The sequence below is a fragment of the Schistocerca americana genome, chromosome 8 (genome assembly GCF_021461395.2).
Source record: "Schistocerca americana isolate TAMUIC-IGC-003095 chromosome 8, iqSchAmer2.1, whole genome shotgun sequence".
In the NCBI taxonomy this organism is placed as follows: domain Eukaryota; kingdom Metazoa; phylum Arthropoda; class Insecta; order Orthoptera; family Acrididae; genus Schistocerca; species Schistocerca americana.
The window spans coordinates 263,398,811-263,413,873 of NC_060126.1; the positions used below are offsets into that span (position 1 = coordinate 263,398,811).

A 15,063-nucleotide genomic window follows, 5' to 3' on the forward strand; every position below is an offset into this window, starting at 1 on the left:
GTGGTATGACAGCGGTAGTTAGGCAGCTTCTGCATACAGACTCTAACTGGGATAGTGTAAAAGGTGCCAGTGGCCAAACGGATGCAATGATGGTGGATAGTATTGAGACGGTGTAAGAGGGATGGACATGCAGATGCATAAACAAAACACCCATAGTCTAGTTTTAAATGGACAAGGGACCAGTACATATGGTGGAGGGTGGAACGATCTGCTCCCCAGGTAAGACACGTGGGGGGACCAAGCAAGCTTCCTATTGAGCATGAGTCCCAGGAATTTCGTAGTTTGAACAAACAGAAGAGCAACAGGCCCAACATGGAAAGATGGTGGAAGAAACCAATTGCCCCATCAGAAATTCAGACAAATGGTTTTGGCAGTGGAAAAGTGAAAGCCATTGTTGATGCTCCATGAGTAAAGACTCATCACTGAAGACGCCACTCAAGGAGACAAGTCAGTGGAGAACTGCAATAGATTGCAAAATCGTCAGTAAAAAGGGGGAGGAGATGCCGGGCATGAGACAAGACCATTATAGAGTTGATGGCAATAGCAAAGAGGATTATGCTCAGCACAGAGCCCTGAAGCACACTGTTTTCCTGGACGAAGGTGTCCGACAAGACAGAACCCACACGTACCTTGAAAACTCGGTCTTTGAAAAATTCCTGAAGGAAACGGGGCATGCGGCTATGAAAGCCCCACATATAGAGAGTATGGTGGATACTGGTCCTCCAGCAGGTGTCATAGGCTTTCTCCAAATCAAAAATCACGGCAACAGTCTGGTATTTCCGCAGAAAACCACTCATGACAAAGCGACAAGATGGTCAACAGCAGAACGGCACACTTCAGAATTCACACTGTGCAGTGGTTAGTAAATTGTGAGACTCAAGCCACCATACCACCCAGGCATGAATCATACATTCCATCACCTTGCAAACACAGCTGGTGAGAGAAATGGGGTGATATCCAGAAGGAAGGTATTTGTCCTTACCAGGCTTGGGACTGGGGATGACAGTTGGCTTCATGCCAGCATCTGGGAAATGTGCTCTCTGCCCAGATGTGATTGTATATATAAAGGAAAAAGTACTTGTCCACAAGAGAAAGGTTCTGCAACATCTGAATTTGAACATCGTCCGGCCCTTGGGCGGAGGATCAGGACGAAGTGAGAGCATGATCTAGCTCCCTCATATAAAAGGTGCATTTGTAGCACTCATGATTTTGGGAAGAGAGGGGTACTGCCCAAGCCTCCTCCACTCGTTTCCAATGGAGGAAGGGAGGGTGACAGTGGGTGGAACTTGAAATCTCCGCAAAATAGCAGCCCAAAGTGTTGGAGATAACAATAGGACCTACTATGACATCATCTGCTACTGTCAGGCCGGATATTGGGGAACAGACCTTGGTGTCACAGAGCCGTTGGAGGTCGGGCCACATGATGGAAGAGGGAGTGGAACTTTTAAAAGAACTAGTAAAGGAAATCCAGCTAGCTTTCTTGCTATGCCAAAAAATGCGACAACACTATGCATGCAACTGTTTATAATGAATGCAGTTTGCCATCGTAGGAGGACAGTTAAGAACGTGGAGAGCATGTCCCCGTGCGCGAATTGTGTTGCGGCACACCTCTGTCCACCAAGGGACCGAGAAATAGTGTGGTAAAGAGGAATTGCAAGGAATGGAACATTCTGCAGCAGTAAGGATAATGCTTGTAAGATATTCTACTTGGTCACCACAACTGGAGAAATGTTGTTTGTAGAAGGTTGCCAGGGAGGAGTAAAGCCTCCAGTCAGCCTTAGAAAGCTGCTATTTGGGTGTGCACATAGGTGGGGTAGGAGTCAGCAGACAGACAGAACACAGGAAATGATTATTCCAGTATGTGTCAGAGAGAACGGACCACTTGAGCCGACTGGCAAACTTGGCAGTGCAGACTGAGAGGTCCAAATGGGAATAATTGTACATGGAGCCTGAAAGGAACGTGGGTGCTCCCATGTTAAGGCAGATGAGGTTAAGTTGATTGAGTGGCAGCCACGAGGCCACCTCTTGGACATGTTCTGGGAAGAACCCCAAAGGTGATGATGGGCATCAAAGTCACTGAGCAGCAGAAAGGGGCGACAGAGTTGCCCAATAAGCTGGAGGAATTCTGCCCTTTCTTCTAGTTATTGGCCCATTTCTTTCACCAGCTGTGTTTGCAAGGTTATGGAACGTAAGATGACAGAGGGATGTAAACTGTACAAAGGGAAAAAGTGAGGAAGGAAAATGAGGACTGCAACAGCTTGAAGCCAAGCAGTCAGAGAGATACGTTGCCTACGAACATCATCCTGGATGAGCAGCACGATTTCCCCATGAGATGGAGTGCCGTCCTCTGAGGTAAGGTCAAAGTGGACTGGGAAGAAATGCGAGAGCTCAAAATGGTCGTGAGGACGCAATTTTGTTTCCTGGAGGCAGAGAACAAGCAAATGCTGCAATTCCATGAGCAGCCGTAAGTTCTCTTTGTTGGATCGAAGACCACAAACGAACTTTCCATTGGAGGAGAGTCACGATGTGGAAAGGGGAGGGGTGTCACCTCAGTGGCTGCCGAGTGCCTGCCTTCAAAGACTCACTGCTACAGGGCACAGAGGATCCTGCTCCATGAGATCTACAGAAGCATTGGCATGCTCCTTCTGTTGGTCTGTGGAGTTCACGGCAGAAAAACAGTTAGCGGACAATGAGGCTGGCTGGGTGAGGGTATCACGTGGCAACACCATCTAAGAGGATCTCCGAATTGGCAAAGGAGAAGACTGTTTGCCTTTGTTTGATTTCTTGGAGCCTTTACAGTTGGCAGAGCAAGACTCAGATGTTTTTTGGTTGGAGGGACACAGAAAGTCTTCACTGGAGTCCTAATTCTGCCCTTTCCGGGCTGCCGGTTGTGTTGCAGGTAACTTTGCCCCATAAGGCAAAAGTTTGGTGGCTTGTTGCACAGCTGAAGGAGGAGACAGGGATGCTACCATAACACTGGGCAATTTTACAACTATGGTGCTGAATTTGAGGTCGCACGGTCTGTGTGGGCGCATCTTTCACGGAGTGAGATTCAGCAAGAACTGTGCTGTAAGTGCCGGATGGTAGAACGCAAGGTTTCCAACTAGCCAACAACTTGCGACCTACTGGATAAGGCACTTTTTCCTTCACCCAGATCTGGATAGCCCGCTCATTGAGATGCACGGGAAAATCTCGGGAGGTGGTGGTATGGTTACCATTGCAATTGATACATTGGACAGAAGCAGGTGGACAGTTGCCCTTGTGAGCATCCCTACCCCAGGTTACATATTTGGGTGTGTGTCGACAGGACATTTGACTGTGGTCGTAACGACGACACTAGTAGTAGTGCATCAGGGTCGGAATGTACGGTCGGACTGTGATAACTTCATAGCCTGCTTTGATCCACGCACAACTCTATCAAAAGTGTGTGTGTGTGTGTGTGTGTGTGTGTGTGTGTGTGTGTGGACACTACGGATGCGGTGGTGGTGGTTAGTGTTTAACGTCCCGTCGACAACGAGGTCATTAGAGACGGAGCGCAAGCTCTGGTTATGGAAGGATTGGGTAGGAAATCGGCCGTGCCCCTTCAAAGGAACCATCCCGGCATTTGCCTGAAACGATTTAGGGAAATCACAGAAAACCTAAATCAGGATGGCCGGAGACGGGATTGAACCGTCGTCCTCCCGAATGCGAGTCCAGTGTGCTAACCACTGCGCCACCTCGCTCGGTACTAAGGATGCATCTATCGTTTTCATCACCAGATGGACTGCAATGATGCCTTCCTCAGAGAGGTATGTTTGCATTTCTGCCTCGGTCAGACCATTGAGCAGCCTAGTGTAAATAATACCATGGGAAGAATTCAGCATTTGATTGGCCTCAACATGGACAGGACAGCCATGGAGGAGCAAAGCTGCAAGCAGTTGTTATGCTTGAGAATCAGAAGTAGTCTCCAAAAGCAACATGCCACTGCGTAAACAAGAGCACGATTTACAGGGTCAGCAATTGCATCAACACCTTTCTGAATACTAAACGGATTTACCGTAACAAAGGACTGACCGTCTTCAATACATGAAACCACAAGGAACCGTGGTGCAGCTGGGAGGCTCTCTGAATCGTTAGCCTCATTTCGTTTACATTTAATAGACATTGACCGTGATGATGATGATTGGCTCATTGTGAGAAAATCCCCCATGGTTGCCAGCATCCTTCCAACTGGGGGGGGGGGGAGGGGCCCTCAGAGGGGCTGCACCCACCTTAGGTGATTGTTCACACCTCAGGTCACACCTCCAGAACACTTGACAGAGGGACCAATCGGCAATTTTGGAAGGTAGCAGCTCAGTCAATCAGTCCTCCCTGGGCCTGACCTGTACCAGGGGGTATATGCAAACCCTACCTGTCGAAACGGGGCTGTGAATTATGCTTTAGCAGGTCACCTGTCACACGACAGATGCATGGCCCGGCCTTCAGGAGCACACAGGAAAAAAACAGTTGAGAGACTGTTGTGATATCAGCTACCGAAAATGCAGAACACATTTCCAAAAACATCCCAGACATATTCCCCAAGGGAGGAGCAAAAGAATAGCAGGAGGACAGACACGCACCATGGAAGGGAAAACATGCTGCAAAGGCTGAAACCCCATAGTAGCCAAGCACAAACCCGCCAAAGAAGTGGCAGCCCCATTGAGGGTGGGAGCCACCTGTTGCTGTATCACTTTCACTTGTTAAGCATGTATCATCATCACTGTACTCTTCAGGTACACTGTCTGCACAGTCAAGCGTATACGACGCCACACACTTTAGTGACTCACCTTACAAAAACACTAATATTTCATCTGCCACTTCTTTCTCACTCTGCAGAATTCCTTGGGTCCCTTTCTGGTGAAATGTCAAGTTCAGCATCTGTTGTAGATATAACACAATGTTTGCTTTGTCTATCATTGCCGTTGTTCTGTTTTTTATCAACACCACTAGCACTGTAGCACTGTTCTGAGCTACTGACTAAGCAGTTCAACTACACTTTTTTTTTTTTTTTTTTTTTTTTTTTTTTTTTTTTTTTTTTTTTTTTTTTTTTTTTTTTTTTGTGGTTTTAGGCGCACAACTTCAACGGTCATTAACGCCCAGACTACGTTAGGAATGCACCGCGAGTCACAAGTTTAAAACAGCAACGAAACGGAAAACACGATAAAAGACAGACTGACAGGCATAGGATTAAAAAAAGAAAACAGCATAATCAAATGTCCTTAGAGAGGGTCGTCAAATTGATAAAATGAAGAACGCGAGCAGCTGCTCGTGGGTTATCCGCTAAAATGGCTTCTAGAGGACATGGCAGGCCAAGATCAAGACGCAGTGTGTTAAAATCCGGACAGGACGTTAAAATGTGGCGGACCGTCAGCAATTGCCCACATGGGCAGAACGGCGCCGGTGCAGCCGTCAGCAGATGGCGATGGCTGAACCAGCAGTGTCCAATTCGTAACCAGGCCAAAACTACCTCCTCCCGCCGAGAAGGGCGTGAGGAGGACGTCCAAGCCATGGGAAGAGGTTTCAAGGCCCGAAGCTTGTTGTCTGTAAGTGCAGCCCAATCGGCATGCCACAGCGATAAAATGCGCCGACAAATGACCCTGCTACAATCTGACGAAGGGACACAACAAGAAGCTGTCCGAGGCCGGAGGACCGCAGCCTTGGCCGCGGCATCTGCAGCTTCGTTCCCAGGGATACCGACATGGCCAGGAACCCACATAAAGCTAACCAGAGAACCGACGTCCACCAGCTGCTGAAGAGAGCGTTGGATCCGGTGCACGAGAGGGTGAACCGGGTACGGATCACTGAGGCTCTGGATAGCGCTCAGGGAATCGGAGCAGATGACATATGCAGAATGTCGGTGGCGGCAGATGTAAAGAACAGCCTGGTAGAGGGCAAAGAGCTCAGCTGTGAAGACCGAACAATGGCCATGGAGCCGGTATTTGAAACTTTGTGCCCCGACAATAAAAGAACACCCGACCCCGTCATTGGTCTTAGAGTCATCTGTATAAATGAAGGTCATATTAATGAACTTCGAACAAAGTTTGACAAAACGGGAGTGGTAGACTGAACCGGGGGTAACCTCCTTCGGGAGCGAGCAGAGGTCAAGGTGGACGCAAACCTGAGCCTGGAGCCAAGGTGGCGTGTGGCTCTCGCCCACTCGAAAGGTTGCAGGGAGTGAAAAATTAAGGTGTTGAAGGAGGCGACGAAAGCGAACTCCAGGGGGTAGCAGGGCAGAGACATACAACTCGTATTGACGGTCGAGAGAGTCATCAAAAAAGGAACGATAAGACGGGTGGTCGGGCATTGCCAGTAGCCGACAGGCATACCGACAAAGCAGTATATCGCGCCGGTAGGTGAGTGGCAACTCACCAGCGTCAGCATGAGGACTCTCGACGGGACTAGTATAAAACGCTCCGATCGCAAGTCGTAAACCCCGATGTTGTATGGAGTTGAGGCGGCGTAAGATGGATGGCCGTGCAGAGGAGTATACGAAGCTCCCATAATCCAGCTTGGACCGGACGATCGACCGATACAGGCGAAGTAGGACGGTTCGATCCGCTCCCCACGACATACCGCTGAGAACACGAAGGACATTTAGAGGACGGGTACAGCGGGCAGCCAAATATGACACATGTGGGGACCAACTAAGTTTCCTGTCAAATGTAAGACCTAAAAATTTTGTTGTCTCCACGAATGGGAGAGCAACGGGACCGAGTCGTAAGGACGGTGGGAGAAATTCTTTGTAGCGCCAGAAGTTAATACAGACCGTCTTCTCGGCAGAAAAAAGGAAGCCATTGGCGACACTCCAGGAGTAAAGACGGTCAAGAGAATGCTGAAGACAGCGCTCCAGGACACGTGTACGCTGCGCGCTGCAATAGATGGTAAAATCGTCCACGAAAAGGGAGCCTGATACATCAGCTGGGAGGCAATCCATTATTGGATTGATCGCTATGGCGAAGAGAGCGACGCTCAAAACTGAGCCCTGTGGCACCCCATTCTCCTGGCGAAAGGTGTCTGACAGGACAGAACCCACACGTACCCTGAACTGTCGATCCATTAAAAAGGAACAAATAAAAAGAGGGAGGTGACCGCGAAGGCCCCATGTATGCATGGTGCGGAGAATGCCCGCCCTCCAACAGGTGTCGTAAGCCTTCTCCAAATCAAAGAACACAGCCGCGGTCGGGCGCTTCCGCAAGAAGTTATTCATAATGAAGGTCGACAAGGTAACCAGATGGTCAACAGCAGAGCGGCGCCTATGAAATCCACATTGTACATTGGTAAGTAGGCGTAGAGACTCGAGCAGCCAAACCAATCGAGAGTTAACCATTCGCTCCATCACTTTACAGACACAGCTGGTAAGCGAGATGGGTCGATAACTGGAAGGCAAGTGCTTGTCCTTCCCCGGCTTAGGAATCGGGACAACAATAGACTCGCGCCAGCATGCGGGAATATGTCCCTCAATCCAGATGCGATTGTAAGTACGAAGAAGAAAACCTTTACCTGCAGGAGAAAGGTTCTTCAGCATCTGAATATGAATAGAATCAGGCCCTGGAGCGGAGGACCGTGATCGGCCAAGTGCGTTTTCGAGTTCCCGCATGGTGAATGGGGCATTACAACTTTCACGATTCGAGGAGCGGAAGTTAGGTGGCCTAGCCTCCTCTGCCTGTTTGCGGGGGAGGAAGGCAGGGTGGTAATGAGCAGAGCTCGATACCTCTGCGAAAAAGAGGCTGAAGGCATTGGAGACAGCCTCAGGGGCCACAAGGACGTCATTCGTGACCGTCAAGCCAGAAACTGGTGAGTGGACCTTAGTGCCAGATAGCCGGCGCAGGCTACCCCAGACAACAGAAGAAGGAGTAAAACTGTTGAAGGTGCTTGTGAAAGCAGCCCAGCTGGCTTTCTTGCTTTCTTTAATAATACGACGACACTGTGCACGTAATCGTTTATAATTGATACAATTCGCCACTGTAGGGTGGCGTTTAAAGGTGCGTAAAGCACGTCGACGAGCACGTAAAGCGTCTCTACATGCTGCGGTCCACCAGGGGACCGGTACGCGACGTGGAGAAGAAGTAGGGTGAGGGATGGAATATTCAGCAGCAGCGAGAATGACTTCCGTGAGGTGTGCGACCTGACGATCGCAGCTTGTGAAGGTTTGATTCTGAAAGGTCGCCCTGGAAGAGAAGAGCCCCCAGTCTGCTTTGGAGATGGTCCAACTAGATGAGCACAGAGAGGGGGTATGCTGCAGGAGATGGATAACACACGGGAAGTGGTCGCTCGAATATGTACCAGAAAGTGCATACCACTCAAACCGGCATGCAAGTTGGGGAGTACATATAGAGAGGTCTAAATGGGAATAGGTGTGAGATGTGTCCGAAAGAAAAGTAGGGGCGCCAGTATTGAGGCAGACAAGATTGAGCCGGTTGAAAAGGTCTGCTAACAAGGAGCCCCCCAGGCAGGATGCTGGAGAGCCCCAAAGGGGATGATGGGCATTGAAGTCTCCAGTTAACAAAAATGGTGCAGGTAGCTGAGCAATAAGTTGCATTATGTCTGCCCTGGTAACGGCAGACGACGATGGAGTGTAAATGGTACAAATGGAAAATGTAAAAGTGGGGAGAGTAATGCGGATGGCAACTGCCTGCAGGCCGGTGTGCAACGTGATGGGATCGTAGTAAATATCATCCCGGACCAGCAACATAACCCCTCCATGAGCCGGGATACCTACCACAGGGGGTAGGTCAAAACGCACAGAGGTGTAGTGTGCCAAGGCAATTTGATCGATGAGCGTAGCTTCGTTTCCTGGAGGGCTACGACGAGCAGACGGTGCAAGCGGAGCAGCAACTTCAAGTCCTCTCGGTTGGAGCGAAAGCTGCAAATATTCCAGTGAATAAGTGCCATCGTAAGAAGAAAAGGAAGATGAAAGAATGGGTCACCTCGAAGGCCGCTGAGGGCCTGGCTTCGAGCGAGCACTGCCGCCGCTATCAGTAGGCGGACAGTCATCATCCATTGGGTCTATAGGTTCATCGGCCATCTTGGGAAAATGGCCGGGAGGGGGAGCTTCCTCCGCCGGTGAACGGCCAGATGTTCGGCTACCAGCGGTGCGGCCAGGCGAAACGGATGACGGCCTGGGCCGGCAACCGCTGGGTGGCGCAGGAGAAGAAATGCGCCGTGGCGGAGAAGGAGAACTGTGCTTCCTATGAGCCTTCTTGGAAGGTCATTTGGTGGAAGTACCGGTTGAAGGCTGGGAGGTCGAGGTACGTAGGAAGTCTGCACGGGACGGTTCCTTCTTGAAGGCCCGTGCATCTGATTTCGGGGTCTTCGTCTTAGCAGAAGCTGATGAAGGGGCTGGTGTCTGTGGGGTGATGGGAGGAAGAGGAGACGTCGACCGCGCGATCTTAGCACTGGCCGAACGGACGACCGTGGTGCTGAAGGTCAGATCGCATGTCTGGGTTGCCACCTCCCTGGTAGTCCGAGGAGAGGCGAGGACAGTACTGTATTTCCCCACTGGGAGCAGCGTGGGCTTCCTACTAGCCAATAGCTTGCGAGCAGCCGAGGTGGACACTTTCTCTTTGACCCGAATTTCTTGGATACAGCGTTCTTCCTTATAGAAAGGACAGTCGCGGGAGGATGCGGCATGGTCAACCTGACAGTTCACACAACGAGGAGACGGAGGTGGACAGTCACCCTCATGGGCATCCCTGCCACAAGTGACACATTTAGCCGCATTGGAACAAGACTGTCGAGTGTGACTGAAACGCTGACACTGGTAGCAGCGCGTAGGTGTCGGGACATAGGGGCGAACAGAAATAACCTCGTAGCCCGCCTTGATGCGCGATGGCAGCTTAACACTATCAAAGGTGAAGAAAAGTGTCCGGGTCGGTACAAGGTCATTGTTGACCTTTTTCATGACCCTATGGACAGCCGTCACGCCCTGCTCAGCGAGGAAAGATTGAATCTCCTCGTCAGTCAATCCGTCGAGGGATCTAGTATAGACCACACCACAAGACGAATTCAAAGTTCGGTGAGCCTCCACCCGGACAGGGAACGTGTACAGGAGTGTGGCCCGAAGCAGTTTTTGTGCCTGAAAGGCGCTCTCAGTTTCTAGTAATAAGGTACCGTTACGCAACCTGGTACAAGATTTGACAGATCCGGCTATGGCATCTACGCCCTTCTGGATAACGAAAGGGTTGACAGAGGAAAAATCCTTTCCGTCCTCAGATCGAGAAACGACGAGGAACTGTGGGGCAGGCGGTAGTACTTTTGTCACTGGTGGCTGGTCATGTTTCCGTTTTTGGGCAGAAGTCGAGAGAGATGGAGTGAAATCCATTACGGAGGAATCCCCCATGATTGCCAGCGTCTCCGATGGCGCGCTCCTTCCTTGTGGGGACCCTCTCAGAGGGCACTCCCGCCTTAGGTGAATGTTTACACCTCAGGTCACACCTTCCGAGAAACAGACAGAGGGACCAATCGGCATGGTCAGAAGGTATCAGCTCAGGCAATCACCCCTCCCTGGGCCTGGCCTTTACCAGGGGTACGTGCGTGCCTTACATGTCTACCCATGGCAGGGAATTACGCGTTACCCCGTCACCGGCTACGCGTGCGAACGCGTGGGTCGGCCTTCAGGCGTGCACAGGGAGGAAGGAAGAAGAGGAAAAAGAAGAGAGAGAGGGAGAGAGACAGACTGTCTCAAACGCCGAGGCGGAGACCAGAGAAGGCAAGGAGAAGAAGGCAATGAGAAGAAGGCAATGAGAAGGCAAGGAGAAGAAGGCAATGAGAAGGCAAGGAGAAGAAGACAAGGGAAAGAGTAAGGAAGACAGTGAGGTGGAGAAGAGCAAAGAAAGGAACCAACCAAAGGAAGGAAGAAACGAGAAGTGAAAAAGCAAAATGACCACAAATAGAGGTCGTGGAACCGTCCGTCTCCGGACGCAGGCGCTAACTACCCCCTTGAGGGGGAGGGACTCCTTTTAGTCGCCTCTTACGACAGGCAGGAATACCTCGGGCCTATTCTAATCCCCGGACCCGCAGGGGGGAACTACACTTTGTATCTTCATGCTGTGCTCACCACTGCATACCTCCAGTCCCACCCCCTGTTGCCATTGGCAAACAATATTGTGGCTGCATTGTAGACAATAAGTGGGGCATTAAATGCCACAAACATCATTGGCCTTTTGCAACCTCGCACTCCAGGGGTCCTTGTTAGGAAATTAAGCATAATAACGTTCTTCCATAATCCAACTCGAGTGAAATTAACTATTTTTTTATTGCAATATAACCAGATTTTAAAAAATAATTTACTTCTTGTCTTCAGGCCTAATAAAGATATTGTCCAGAGAGTAGCCCGCAAAAACATATAATTACACAGATATGTTATAATAAAATGAAATATACCAAGAGTGGCAACATAATCCCGTAAACATTTACACTTTTTAAGTATGTGGAATAAAAAAATAAATAAATAAAAATGTAATTACATACGAATTTTGGCTCTACGTATGGAGTATGAGTAATACTGCAAAGCAATATGAAAAGGGATGAACACATGAAATCATTAGTGTAAAAGATGAACAAATGATTTAATTTTATTGTGTGCATTCTAGGAAAGTGTAGTGATCTGTAAAGGAAACTGTACATGAGGCAGCAATGCAACTAATTCTGGATTACCGCTACAGCATTTGGAATCTTTATCAAGTAGGTGTGACATTGGACAATGAATGAGTTCAGAGATGCACTGCTTACAGGTCAATATTGGCCAACCACGAGTGTAAAAAGATATGTCAAGGGAAGTACAATGAAAATCTATGGACAAAAGGTGTGAAACTCTGCTGGATGTATTTAGAGGACTGGTATCTGAGGATAACTGTGCAACAATTGTGCCCTTCGGAGATCTCAAGTAGTGATCATGAGAAGGAGACAGCAAGAATTATGGCCTGCACTGAATCATGCCACTTGCTTTATACATAGATGGACTAGGACTAAATTGTTAATACTGGTATGAAGTACATGCGTAGATGTGGATGAATCTTGCAGTGCTTGTAACTTTTCACTGGATTTGGAGTGTATATCATACCTTGAGGTATAGAAAACCTGACTTAATGTATTCGAGTAATAGTGGACAATGCAATCATACAATAAAGGTATTAGCTCTCAGGATAAAGGTAGCAGTCCTTTCTATTCCGTCCTTTATTGTTCTTATTACGATTTTCACTTCACAAACCATTCTCTTTTCGCAGTTTCTAAAATTTTCATATGTGCTATATCTCCACAGGCAACATCATCCTTATAATAATTCAGTGTTGTGGAGGTCTGCTGTAATTAGAAACGGTATGTTCACTAACAAAACATGTTCTGCACAACACAGTGAAGAATCAAACAGTTTCTTCAGTATCCAGATGAAACTGCAGAGTAAAATTCGCTACGGACACAAACGAAATATGTATACAGATATGCGTGAAATATGCTTCTCTCTCTCTCTCTCTCTCTCGTGTGTGTATATGTGTGTGTGTGTGTGTGTGTGTGTGTGTGTGTGTGTGTGTGTGTGTGTGTGTGTGATGGACAATTTGTGGGCAAAAAGCTCGTAGCTTATAATGATTAGCTTCCTCTCAGCTCCAACACTTTTACTTTACCTGAAAATCACCAAAAAGGCAACATTAAAAAACTGTTACTGTACCTGTCATTCAGTATTGGAGAATAAGTTATAGAAAACACTGAAATGTATATAAATTTGGAACTTCAGACATACAGTTCGACAAATCATTGGCAGGCAGAGAAATACATCCAGTTGTTTAAAGTATCAACAACAGAACACTGTTGCCATTTATGAACTGCAGAACCTGCAATTACTGTCAACTTACCACTTATTGCCTGAGGTAAATCCCAATGGCTGGTATTTAAAGATTCAGGATCAGGATTAACTGCTGTGACAAGCAGGTTGTAGCCCTCAGCAGGCGGCAACCTGTAACGGCTGGTATAGTCTCTCTCTCCAGTCTGTGAACTCAAGGACTTCATAGTTTGAACAAGTGTCTCCTCCTGCAACAGCCACTTGTGAAGAACATCATGCATGCGTAGTGGACCTGGAATCCAACGTATTTTACTAGCTTCTAAAGTTGATACCTTCCATAACAGCACAAATATACTGTATAGCTTAAACAATGAGGCAATAATTATTGTAAATATTGCATACAAGAATGTTAAACCTCATTTCATACATAGAAAATTGTATATTTACTCATGAAACTCAAATGTCATATACAGAGATATACTATGCTTTTTCCCATAATTCCTATTACATTACATGCATTTGGTGAGATGAGTATCAACTAAAGTATGCTGGTGGCATATGTTTACTGCCAACTTCCTTGACCCCTCACACACAACTTTCTTCCCTAGTCAGTTGAAAAACATTTTCTGGCCACAGCTCCTTCAAAATGATGCAAGACAAGGACATCAGTTTCTGTATAGTTGAGATTATGGGCAAGATGATTCAGAGCATTCTAATGAAAACTTAGGAAGCCTCAGCATTTTTATGTGGCTCGGGGTCAAGTATTATCTTGCAACAAACACCCTCTGCCCTGCCATACTAGCCCTCTCCTCTTATACTGAATGGTCGAATAAAATCTTATAAGGATCATCCAGTATCTGTTGACATTTACAGATACACCTTGTATCAACAAGCTAATCAGAAGTATCCCTTCTTTAACAATAAAATGAGGAAACATTCACTGTATTATCAGATTCCAAATCAGCACTTACTACCCTGAAGTATTTACACAGTAGAAGACATACTACACTCCTGGAAATGGAAAAAAGAACACATTGACACCGGTGTGTCAGACCCACCATACTTGCTCCGGACACTGCGAGAGGGCTGTACAAGCAATGATCACACGCACGGCACAGCGGACACACCAGGAACCGCGGTGTTGGCCGTCGAATGGCGCTAGCTGCGCAGCATTTATGCACCGCCGCCGTCAGTGTCAGCCAGTTTGCCGTGGCATACGGAGCTCCATCGCAGTCTTTAACACTGGTAGCATGCCGCGACAGCGTGGACGTGAACCGTATGTGCAGTTGACGGACTTTGAGCGAGGGCGTATAGTGGGCATGCGGGAGGCCGGGTGGACGTACCGCCAAATTGCTCAACACGTGGGGCGTGAGGTCTCCACAGTACATCGATGTTGTCGCCAGTGGTCGGCGGAAGGTGCACGTGCCCGTCGACCTGGGACCGGACCGCAGCGACGCACGGATGCACGCCAAGACCGTAGGATCCTACGCAGTGCCGTAGGGGACCGCACCGCCACTTCCCAGCAAATTAGGGACACTGTTGCTCCTGGGGTATCGGCGACGACCATTCGCAACCGTCTCCATGAAGCTGGGCTACGGTCCCGCACACCGTCAGGCCGTTTTCCGCTCACGCCCCAACATCGTGCAGCCCGCCTCCAGTGGTGTCGCGACAGGCGTGAATGGAGGGACGAATGGAGACGTGTCGTCTTCAGCGATGAGAGTCGCTTCTGCCTTGGTGCCAATGATGGTCGTATGCGTGTTTGGCGCCGTGCAGGTGAGCGCCACAATCAGGACTGCATACGACCGAGGCACACAGGGCCAACACCCGGCATCATGGTGTGGGGAGCGATCTCCTACACTGGCCGTACACTACTGGTGATCGTCGAGGGGACACTGAATAGTGCACGGTACATCCAAACCGTCATCGAACCCATCGTTCTACCATTCCTAGACCGGCAAGGGAACTTGCTGTTCCAACAGGACAATGCACGTCCGCATGTATCCCGTGCCACCCAACGTGCTCTAGAAGGTTGACCAGCTAGATCTCCGGATCTGTCCCCCATTGAGCATGTTTGGGACTGGATGAAGCGTCGTCTCACGCGGTCTGCACGTCCAGCACGAACGCTGGTCCAACTGAGGCGCCAGGTGGAAATGGCATGGCAAGCCGTTCCACAGGACTACATCCAGCATCTCTACGATCGTCTCCATGGGAGAATAGCAGCCTGCATTGCTGCGAAAGGTGGATATACACTGTACTAGTGCCGACATTGTGCA

The 15,063-nt window shown here is 48.8% G+C and overlaps 1 protein-coding gene across 1 annotated transcript in view; it reads right to left on the reverse strand.

The window, feature by feature from the left end:
* Positions 1-15,063, reverse strand: part of LOC124544696 (GPI transamidase component PIG-S) — a 58,024-nt gene that overhangs the window by 27,726 nt on the left and 15,235 nt on the right. Inside the window, exon 4 of the mRNA XM_047123335.1 lies at positions 12,864-13,082. Within this exon, the coding sequence (XP_046979291.1) occupies positions 12,864-13,082 (219 nt within the window). The remainder of the gene's footprint in view (positions 1-12,863; positions 13,083-15,063) is intronic.